The sequence below is a fragment of the Nematolebias whitei genome, chromosome 9 (assembly GCF_014905685.2).
Source record: "Nematolebias whitei isolate Nwh7 chromosome 9, NemWhi1, whole genome shotgun sequence".
Taxonomy (NCBI): domain Eukaryota; kingdom Metazoa; phylum Chordata; class Actinopteri; order Cyprinodontiformes; family Rivulidae; genus Nematolebias; species Nematolebias whitei.
In genome coordinates this window covers 36,840,129-36,851,489 of record NC_056506.1, presented here as the reverse complement: position 1 = coordinate 36,851,489, position 11,361 = coordinate 36,840,129, and the positions used below count along the sequence as shown (strand labels likewise).

Here is an 11,361-nt window from a genome sequence, read left to right as displayed (position 1 = left end):
TTCCATGAGCATCTTTCAAGATGTGCCAAAAAATAAAACCCTGACACACACACACACACACACACAACGTCCACACTTCGATTTCTTGTTGTGAGCAAACACCAGCGCTACATTCAGAGCTGCTGACTGTTCAGAAAGCTTACACAAAACTAATCATAACACGGAGAGCTCTTTTCTGCTGACCAGCATCCCGATGCAACAGAAGAGGAAAAGTCATGAATATTTTTCACCTGTTGTCACTTGTGAAGCAATCATCTCAAACTCAAGAAATTACTGGAATTATTCTTCCTAATTAAAGAGAAAAGTTAATGCTTCTTATACAAACTGAAACAGCTTTAACTGGTAACACAAACATCATCTGTGGACAATAGGAATAAGCATTATAAAATAAAAGACCTCTCACCTGATGCCTAAGATTTCTTCTGTGTACATTCTGTGGTGGACTTATTTATCTTCTTAACCATGGGAACATATTTCAGTTTGGGGGTGCTGTGAGCACATATGAGCACCAGTACTTATTTGCCAACTTTGTGTGGGAGTTGTACAACTTTGCACAGAGCTGATTTACAAAACTAAATATCTGAATATTATTGGAATGTGCAACACTACTGACATTTGTTTTAGTCAGTTCATTGATTCAACTAGACAATTTTCCTACTTGCTCTCGATGAAGGCTGACGCGTTCCTTCCCGCTCTGCTTCCCTCCTGTTTTGCTCTTTGTCCTATGAACCCCCCCCCCCCCACACACACACACACACACAAACACACACACACCCTTCCATAGGACATCTGTGGACCTGTGTCAGAGCTGAGCTGGCTGATAGACACTGCACCATCTTACCAGGATTTTGGAACTATCTGGCAGTGTCCACGGACAACTCACCGCCTTCATCGGCCTCCTCATGCATAAATGGATTATGATTAGGCCTGTCAATCTAAACAAATCAATTAATCGTATGATTAATGAAAATTATCAACCTCATTTTCATTTATTGGCTTTATCGTTTCTCTGTCTCTCTTTCTACTGGACACTGGATGACAAAAGGCTCAACTCCGGTGCTCTTCACTGACCCCTCCCTTTCTCGTTTTTCTTTAAAATCTGTTGTAACTGTCCAAAATTGTGTTTTTGGATCATTAAAAGCAGTTAAGCTGAGAAGCTAAGCCAACAGGCCAACCTCGAGGAAAAAAAAAAAACATCTCGTCGATGCTCCAAAATTCAGTTGAAACCCGTGCCTTTGTGTAAAAAGTTGATTTTCTTTGCAAAAAGAAGGTGAGAACTTGTTTACTAATTTTTTTTATTTATTTTTTATTAAAAGCTTGGTGTGACAAATGCTATTCTAAAGAGCTCAAACCACACCGAGCGTCCGCCATTTTGAGAACTGAAAAACAGGAAAGAGAGACAGCCCATGTCACATCAAGGGGCCTCCCTCCCATTTTTCTTAGAGACACGCTGCTCACTCCCTCACTATCCATCCTTCGGTTCAGTCTTATACTGCCATACAGTGGTCAAAAAAGGTATTACACACAAAACAAATTAATCAACATTTCTTCTTAAATTTGACAATAATTACTAATTATTGTCAAATTTCAAAACAATATTATCGTTTATCGCAATAATTTCTGAGAAAATCGCCCAGAAAATTTTGTTATTGTGACAGGTCATCAGTATGTTGCCATTTCGGTGCGGAGATCTTTTTTGCACTGTCTTGTCTAGGACACAGTGCAAGATACAATTTTTTAATCCCTCGTGTTTCTTTTTATTAAAGAGCAGCGTCTCCCGAAGGCCGCAGCCTCAGACACCTTCATCTCCCCATGTGTTGTTTTCTCAGACGGACTGTACTGAAATGTAATTTTGTTGTGCTTCGGTGCAATGACAAAGTTGATTCCGATTCATTCGGAAATGCATGTCCATTAGCTTCCATTAGGGGGTGCTGCAGCACCCTTCAACCCCAACTTCTCACGACCTCGTGTCCCCTTCAAACGGACAAATGGAACTGAAAGATATTTCATGCACCACATTCCAGCAGACCAACAGAATAACACAAGTTGACCATCAGGTTCAGGAATTTTAGTTAAATCATCAATAAAACATTTTGCACATTACAAATATCAACAGCAATCAGTACAACAGCGCAGTCCATTTACTAAACTCACTCTTCTCCACTTTTGGTTTCACCATTTACCCACTTGTAAGCTACGTTCATAAACGTAAACCCAACAGTTCAATACGACAAGCACGTGAAAGATCTGCTACATGAAGCTTCAACAATGAAGCCGCCTAAGAGAAAAACAGATGGTGCCACGTGCGCTTCCAAAAAACAACTCAACATTTGATTGTTATAGGATTGAATGAAAAAGAAAACCTGACTCAGAATGAAGAGACATCAGAAAACATGCTTCATATCTAAATGTAATAAACAAAGCAGCATCTGAGGTTTCTCACCCCGCACATAACATTCTTCTCTACGAATTGACTGGAATGTTAAATAAATAGATTTTACAGTCTTTGTTTTATGCTTAAGTATTCATTTCATTTGACGTTTGTGAAGCTTCTGATGACCAGCAGTCTTGCGTAAAAAATAAATAAATAAATAGTTCAGTTTAGATGCATGTGCATGACTGCATTCAAGACTTTAACCTCTCATGGGCTCACTTCACCGTCTCTCATGTTGGTCTTTATCATAAATGCTTTGTTTCAATGAGAAGATGAACCTGAACATGAAGCAGGTTTGAGTTGATTTTAACACCAACACCGTTGGTGACATGTTGACGCAGGAACCAAGCAAATATTTTCACCTTCTTAAACAGAAAAACTTCTTCTACAGTACTTGTGTTAAACAAAACCACATTTCTATACTTCCATAGAGGGGTATAACTTCTGTCTTTGTCTGGTTCCATTCAGCTTAAAATTATTTTTCAAACGCTGTACTCATAGTTCAATCGATCCAAACGCAAAGTGGATGAGCATGACTCAATATCCTTTATACTGGATGCAGATATCTGTAAAATTGTCATATTTGATCTCCAGTGGTATGTTTAAGCGTTTCAGGGAGCAACAGAATATGTACGTGAGCACATAAATACTCTGCTGATGGGAATGAGTGCAATCACAGAGGAGCAGGTTTTTTTACTCTGCCCTCGTGGGTTAATTTACTGCATACAGGATGAGCAGCTACATCGTTTGTCCTCCGTAACGTTGAGTTCCTGATGAGCCTCTTCACCCGTGCACCCCTCTTCATTCAGAGGACCTGCTCAGTGCTGGAGGCGGAGATGTCCAGCAGCCTCCACGCTGCGTTGGGATTCAGCTCCTCCTGGTCTCGACACAAAGCCCAGACGTACATCATCCTCATCACTTTCTCCTGTTAAGGGAGGAGAAGTTGAAAACGTCAATCCAATTCCATAACATCAACATTGCTTCGAACTTTTGTTAAAAACTTCTAATACAAATTTGCGTGCAGCCTCATCTCTGAGCTTCAGTGCTGAAGTGCAGTTAACTAGAAGTTGACTGACCGGATCTCCCTCCACAACGTCTCCTTTGGGGCTGCGGATCACCATGACGACCTGAGCTTGAAAGGTGATGATCAGCACCGGGCCCTGGTCCATCATCTTACCCATTGCTAACTAACACACGGGAAAAAGACGACACCAAAAAAAAAAAAAAAAGATGAAATGATGGAAGACTCTACCTGCATTTATTCAATAAATACAAATATTATTGTGCATTCTTTAAAAATTACACACCAGATTCACCCGTTTACAGTTAGACACAAGTCCACACCTTTGTCTCATTTAATATGTGCAGATCTGTGAATAGAATAAAACGATCCCAGCTTCTGTGTCTCCTGCACATCTGGATACAACTTCACTGTGACTGTGAGATTATATGCATCGCTGACATGTGCATAAACCTAATTTCTTGTCTAGTGTCCAGACAAAGCTGACCTCACAAGCAGATGTGAGTGGTATGACGTTTATTTAGCATTAAATTATAACAGAGAGTCCAACGGTGAAGTGTTTGAGGCTGGTGTTAGAAAAATACAGCACCACCTACACTGCTTATCTTGTTAACTTTTCCTCTGACTTATTTAGGGGGAAATGCTAGGATCAGCATTCTACCTATAGAAGGTAAGAAAACTAATAAAAGAACACATTTATTTAACTTTTGTGGATAATAAAGATAAAATAGATAGTTTTAGAGAGGAAAACAAAAAGAGAACTGAGAGTGAGAATTGCAGAACTCACTTCTACGTTATCAACGTCGAGGACTTTAGACTGGAAGAGAAGCCCCAGAGCCTTGGCCTGCTGGATCGGGTGGGCCAGCTGACTGTACGTCTGAGAATATGTGCAAAAGAACACACGTTACATTAAAACTTCGCACATTATTCATGAAAGATCAACAATCAGCTCAGAGTGAGGGGTCTCTGAGTCTGAAAGGATGATCGTGCAAATAAAAAAAAGTGTGAAAAACAGCAAACAAAACTAGTTTACATTGTGGTTCTTCTGCCAGTAACAGTTTTGTATTCTCTTGTTCAGCACAAATTCAGTGAACAATTAGGATGTATAGAAAGTAATCCGACAGTCATGTGCAGGCCATCCTGCTGTGAATCGCTTAAAAATATTTATAAAACTGAAGTTAAAGTGAATCACTCACCGCCTCATAGCACCAGTCTTTTAACACATCCAGCTCTCCACGAATCATGGCCTGCAGAGTGGACAGAGTCCATCAATACTTCAGAGCATCAAGGTATTCAGTGACTGAGCAGAGGGAGGATGTTCACTGAAACAGCACAGCACGACGAGACAAGACTGGTTCTGTTTTTACCTCTAGGATGTTAGGGATGATATCTTTCTCACACTGTTTAAGAAAAGAGTCCTTATCAAAGTTAGGGTCTATCTTCAGGATTTCTGTCAACACTTCAGACATTTCCGTCTTTGAGAAAAGTCCTCCTAGAAACATACAAGAGCATAAACCCCACAAATCTAGAATTATGAACTAAAAAACAACAAACACTGAGTTTACATTTTATGATTTTCCACCAAATTTTTACAAAGAGAGAGGCAATTTTCAAAATTAAATAACTTGGTTAAAAAAACAAAATCAGAATTAAAAGATAAAACAATAATAATAAAAAAGGAGGGAGAATTACCTAAAATGTCAGTAACTTTGTCAGTTATGGCTCGGGATGCTCGGATGAGCGCGTTGTCACTCTCATCGTACTTCATCTTCATCTCAAAAAACCCTGAAGGCAACAAAACAGTAAAACTAAGATGAAGGTTATTGTTTAAAATATGTAAAATGTGGGTTTCTTGTGAATCCATCTAAAGTCTGTAGTTTTGCAGCGGATACACCAAATACTGATAGCTTAACATCTAATTCCTGCACATTTACTTGTAAACAATCTGCTGCCACCTGCTGCTTTTAAGTAAAAACTTCCATGAAAAATATAATGTTGGAGGTCCATAATTTAAGACTAATTCCAAAGTATTTTAACTAATTAACTGACTTACTGTTAAAAACTACATTGCTGTCCTTGAAGTCCTTCCACTGCTGGAACCACTTTGAGTCTTTGTGCAGAATGACGCCCATGGCCTCTCTACATCACAAAGTGAGGAAAAACAAGAGAAGCTGTTGAAATGTGAGGAAATGACTGCTTAAATAAACGTATTTAATACTATATTTCACATATAGCGAGTAAAAACATGTCTGAGTTAGAAGTTTCTTACTCGTTGGCTTCAAACGCTCTGGTGTCGCCGTCTGCCGTTTTAAAGGCGAAGTCGCTCCTCATCCTCAGCTGAGCAGGAGCTCTGTAAGCGCCAGCATCTCCGAATTCGATCTCCTTCTTCATGGATTCTACCCCCTGCAGAGTTCAAACACAACATGAGTTTAAAGTTAGATTTGCAAGCAAGGTTGCAAAAACAAACAAACAAAAAATACTAATGATTGTCTACACAAAGTGTACTGCTGTGAGCTAAAGAGCAATATACAGAAAGTGCACAAACAGATGCCATTTGAGATGCTGTAATTTTTCAGGATGAGTTTTCTGAACCTCCTGTTGTTTTCTTTTCTAACCTGTGAGATGGCCCTGAACGCGTTGGTCCTGCCCAGTTTCTCTCCACCTTTTGAGATGGACTCAGCGGAGTGCTTGGCCGTTCTGGCTGCCTCTTCCACACCTTCTATGATCTTCTTCCCGATGTTGGAACGACTCGCCTCTTCGAGACCCTTCAGCACAAAAACAAAACAAAGAACTTGTAAGATTTATACAGTAGTGCATGACATTGACTCAACTTCTTCAATTATTTGTGACCAGATTGGATCAATTTATTGCTAAACAAAATATTCTAAGTAGCAGTCAGTATGGGCTTAGAGCAAAAAACTACATCAACAGCTCTCATGGAACTGATAGAACAAATAACAGCTGTCGATCCAAAACAATATTGTGTTAGTATTTTTGTTTATTTAAAGAAAGGAGTCGATACTAATGACCACATTATTCTCCTTGAAAAATTTAACAAATATGGCATTAAGCGAACTAGCACTACAGTGGATATCTAGCTATTTGAAAGATAGGAAACAGTTTGTACAAATAAATGATGTACGATCTGACCTCTGTAATATCACAAATAAAGGCTGAATGAATGAAAAAGTGGAGTTCCTCAAGGTTCTATACTTGGACCAAAGTTATTTATTTTATACATGAATGACTTGGTAAATGTGTCAGGACTCCCTAAATGTGTCCTATTTGCAGATGATACCACATTTTGTCGTTTGGTAACGATATAGAACAGATGTTGGAGTTGATGCAGACAGAATTTATAAAAATACAAACTTGGTTTAAACTTAATAAATTATCATTAAACTTAGATAAAACTAATTATATGACATTCAGTAATAGAAAGAGAACTGTTGATGTTCCATTTAGAGTCAAGGGTGTTGAGATTTGTAGAGTTAGTGAGGTGAAGTTCTTGGGTGTTATCATTGATGAACAGCTAACATGGAAAACATCACAAATTATGCAAGAACAAAAATAGCTAAATCTATTGCAGTACTATACAAAGTCAGGGTGTTATTAAATGATAAAGCTCTGTTTATGTTGTATGACGCAATAATTGTTCCACACTTAATCTATTGTATTGATGTTTGGGGGCAAGTGTGCAAAACAATTACAAATCCTATTTTTGTTTTACAGAAAAGAGCTATAAGAATTATTACCAGGAAGCATTTCAGTCACCCATCAAGCACATTATTTTATGAACTGAAGTTATTGAAGTTCCATGATTTGGTAGATTATAGTATTTTAACAGTTATGTTTAGGGCTCATAATAACGCGTTACCTTTAAATATCCAATTAAATTTTGTTTAAAGAGAGAGTTGTAATAATCTTAAGGGGATAGAGATATTTGTGAAACCTAAATTTAGAACTAGTTTGAAAGGACGGTCTACTTCAATCCAAGGAATTAGATTATGGAATAATCTGGAGAGTGAGGTTAAAAATGCCAGATCAATGTGTATGTTTAAAGAATGATCAAAGTTGGTTTGTTAAAAAATATGAAATAGCTTAACTTGTATTTGTATGAATTGTTGCTCGAGAAGGAGTTATTTATTTTGTTTTTGTTACTTGAAGATTATTATTATTTGAATTAATTTTCTGGTAAAAAGGTGCAGATATAAGATTTTTTCTTCTTTCTGCTGCCTTTCATTTTATTTGTGATTGTATTTTTTATTGTCCATAGAATTGTTTTGTTTTAATAAAATGAATAAACTTTATAATAATAATAATAAAATAACTTCTACAAAATCAAAATGCAGCACAAGGGAAACTTGAAGAAAACTAAATACATGATGATAATGACTTCTCACATGAGAAGAATTACTCAGGTTTAGTTTCTGACTAATTACAGAAATATTTTTGTGATCTTACCTCTTTGACAGTATCTGACAGAGAGCCCAAGGTCTTCTTAAACACCTCCGATGTCTTTGCTGTCTCAGCCTCTATAGATTTCTAAGGACAGAAAGTGATTCTGTATCATTTAAAATGTATATATGCAAAGCAAATAAACTAAAATATTACTTAAGTTATCAGTTTGAATGTAAACTAACTCAGACGACAAGTCGTAAAACATTCTTACATATTTCCTGCGAGCCTGTTGAAGAGCATCGGAGTCCTCGAGCCTCTTGGCCTCCTCTCTGAACTTCTTGATGTTTTCCTTCATCTCCTGATTCTTACCGAACTCCTGACGGAGACTGTCAACAAACTCCCCAAGAAAACCTTTACGCCCTGAAGCATACCGGACCTAAAACAAACTAGATCTTAACTGGACCGTATACAGATCTTATTTTTAATTATGTAAGCAACAGTGAGTGACTCAGTGATAAACAGAAGAAACCAGTGTACCTGCACAGCTGCAGCTGGGCTCCTGTGTAACCTGTAAGCTTCTCGTCTCCACGACGTAGAGACCAGAGATCGAGTGCAGAGTGCCAAGGCATTCCTGCCAATCAACTGCAAAGCAACAACATTACAACTCGAGCAGTAGAAACTAAGAACAAAGTGATGAGATAAGCTTTTAATGTTTACCAGCCTGTATCACCAATAACAAGGGAAAGAAAAAGGAAAATTATCAAACTAAGGTAATCCTTTAATTAATTAATTAATTAAAATTTTCCCATATTTATAAACCAATTTTTGATTGAGATGACGTTACCATTCATTCTGACTGAAAAAAAAAGAAAAAAAAAGTGAGCAGTACCACTTTCAGCCACTTGATGGCAGCAGAGTAGTAATAGCTGTATGGCATGCTGTTGTATAATGTAATAGGTAAACGTGGCTATAAAGACAAATTCAAAACAGTTCAAGACAAAAACAACTGGTCTTTATTTTTTATACTTTACTGGGTTTTTTTTTTTTTTTTTTTTTACTGTTTTGAATTTACCATGTCCTGGATGACTGAGAATCTTCACCAGCTATTAATGACTCAATCGGCCTGCCATAACATCCCCACTTTCATTCTGCTCGCTGCTTGGAACTGTCAAAACAGCTGCACCACCCTGGCAAAATGCAGCTAATTTGACTATTAAAGTGCATTTATTAGACAAATGTTAGACTGAGAAACACCTTTGCTATAATCTCGAGCAAACAAATAATTGTTTAGGTGCTTTTCTTGTTAAATTTTAAAGAAATGCTGCGGCTGGTCAAGCTGCGCGTGCCCCTTTCGCAGCACCTCAGCAGCAAAACTATTTTTGAAATGCAGCCGATTTGACCGTCAAAGTGCATTTATTAAGCAAACGTTAGACTGAGACACATATTTACTATAATTTTGAGCAAAGAAATAAATGTTTTTAAGTGTTAATCTTGTTAAATTCTTGTTAGTCCTCCCATGCACGCTCCCGCGTCCGCCATTTGGCAGCCCATGTGTTTTTGGCACACCGGCCCACATTTCCGGGTTGTCACTGCTGATGCGTAACAATTGCGACGCGTCAGCGGTGATGCATAATAGATGCAACGTATACGGCGAAGCGACATATTTATGGATTTTTCCACTTTATTGACTGATGCAACTTATAGGTGGTGCGACGCGTACGGCGGAAAATACGGTATTAGAAGAAAAGCATACAATGGATGTGTCTATAGGTCATTCTGATGCCCCACAAAACACCAGAAGATCTGAATGGAATGAAGTGAAGTCAGTTTTGTCCACTGCTGATGATTAATAAAAGCCAGTTAGATTAACTGATAATTGATATATACACACACAACATTTTTGCAGATTGCTGGGACATTTTCCACTAGATTTCATGTAAACAATAAGTTTGTCACTCCTGAGACTTTTCTCCACCCACTCCATCCAGCCTGGACTCTCCTTTTCACCACTTTACTAAACGTTGGTTACGTACTGTAACCCCAGATTCTATGAATATAAGCGTAGCCCTTTAAGGCCTTCGCTTTAGTGGGTTTATCCCGTTATGCAGAGCATAAGCACTGAAAAAAATTAGTCCACGCCCACCTGCTGTGTGGGCCCCACCCGGTCCGTATAAATTACGTTAAGAGCGGGAAATCGGCTCCCAAAATAGCTTTTTCTTCAGCCATTTAGGAGCCAGTGAGGCCCGACGCTTAAAGGGCTACGCTTATATTCATAGAATCTGGGGTTACAGTACGTAACCAACGTTCTATGTCATATAAGCTTCGCCCTTTAAGGCCTTCGCTTTAGTGGGTAAAGGGCGAAGCCGATGTGGTCCTCGCCTCACTGGGTCCATTCGAACACAGTAAGAAGCGGAAGCTTGCCCAAAAAACGTCTTGTCACTCAGCTCCCCATGTGCATAACTACGCATCGCGTAATTATGTGCCATGCACAGACGCATGTTGTGTAGCTATGCGTTCTGACAAAGCATGAATACCCCGGAAAACTTTCAACGGGAAGAAGAAGTTGAAAAGAGGGGGGGGGGGGCGGGCCTGAACCAACTGGATCATGGCTGAACAGTATAAACAGATTAATGTCCATGAATTGATAAATAATCAAATGAACTGATTGGTAACAATAATCATGAACTGATTAGTGATAATAGAACCAGAACACAGACACGACTGTGACTGATAACAACATCTCACACTGTAATGCGTGCAGACAGAAGTGAGCTTAAACAGAGTTCCATGAGAACAACAATATTCATTCTGTTAGAGCACTAAGGACAGAATGTGTCATGGAACGAACCGTTACATCACGTAGGTAAAAGCGAATAAATGAGCAGGGTGTTGACCATGCCGCCGCAGTGCAAATGTCCTGCATTGACATACCATTATGCAGAACAATCGAAGATGCAATACCCCTGGTGGAGTGTGCTTAGAGGTTGACAGGAGGCCCTAAAACTGATGCTCTGTAGGCTTCAGAAAAGGCCTCACACAGCCAGTGTGACAAGCGCTGGATGGATAACGGCGACCTGCAGAAGCATCTCTATAATGCACAAACAATTGTTGAATTTGAACGCATTGCAGCTGTGCGCGTTACGTAACACGTCAACGCCTGCACCGGGCAGAGAAGATGAACAGATGCTTCCCCTTCTGATCTGTGGGAGGGAAAAAACCCCTCCAACGATATCACTCTTGATTTAAAAGAGCTCGTGATGTTTTAGGCATAAAAGCTGGGTTGGTCTTAAATCAGCTGAGCTGCCCGTTAGCCTAATTCTAAGGCATGACGAAGCAACAGAGAGGGCAGATAATTACTTATCCTCTTAGCGGGTGTTAAAACCAGCAACAGGGCTGTTAAAAGAGACAAGAATTTAAATGAAACCTGATCCAGAGGCTCAATTGAAGCTTTGATCAGGGCTCGCAGGACCAGCGTTAAACCCACTGTGGAAACAAGTGGGCGTGA

General features: G+C 39.1%; 1 protein-coding gene across 1 annotated transcript in view; it reads right to left on the bottom strand.

The window, feature by feature from the left end:
- Positions 1 to 2,668: 2,668 nt before the first annotated feature.
- LOC119414646 (mitochondrial import inner membrane translocase subunit TIM44) overlaps positions 2,669 to 11,361 on the bottom strand; it is a 15,218-nt gene continuing 6,525 nt past the window's right edge. The window contains exons 2-13 of the mRNA XM_037681748.1: positions 8,394 to 8,498; positions 8,128 to 8,292; positions 7,920 to 8,000; positions 6,071 to 6,220; positions 5,725 to 5,858; positions 5,509 to 5,594; positions 5,148 to 5,240; positions 4,823 to 4,947; positions 4,652 to 4,702; positions 4,243 to 4,332; positions 3,511 to 3,621; positions 2,669 to 3,359 (exon numbers count right to left, since the gene is read on the bottom strand). Coding sequence (XP_037537676.1) covers positions 3,240 to 3,359; positions 3,511 to 3,621; positions 4,243 to 4,332; positions 4,652 to 4,702; positions 4,823 to 4,947; positions 5,148 to 5,240; positions 5,509 to 5,594; positions 5,725 to 5,858; positions 6,071 to 6,220; positions 7,920 to 8,000; positions 8,128 to 8,292; positions 8,394 to 8,498 — 1,311 coding nt within the window. The 3' untranslated portion in view covers positions 2,669 to 3,239. The remainder of the gene's footprint in view (positions 3,360 to 3,510; positions 3,622 to 4,242; positions 4,333 to 4,651; positions 4,703 to 4,822; positions 4,948 to 5,147; positions 5,241 to 5,508; positions 5,595 to 5,724; positions 5,859 to 6,070; positions 6,221 to 7,919; positions 8,001 to 8,127; positions 8,293 to 8,393; positions 8,499 to 11,361) is intronic.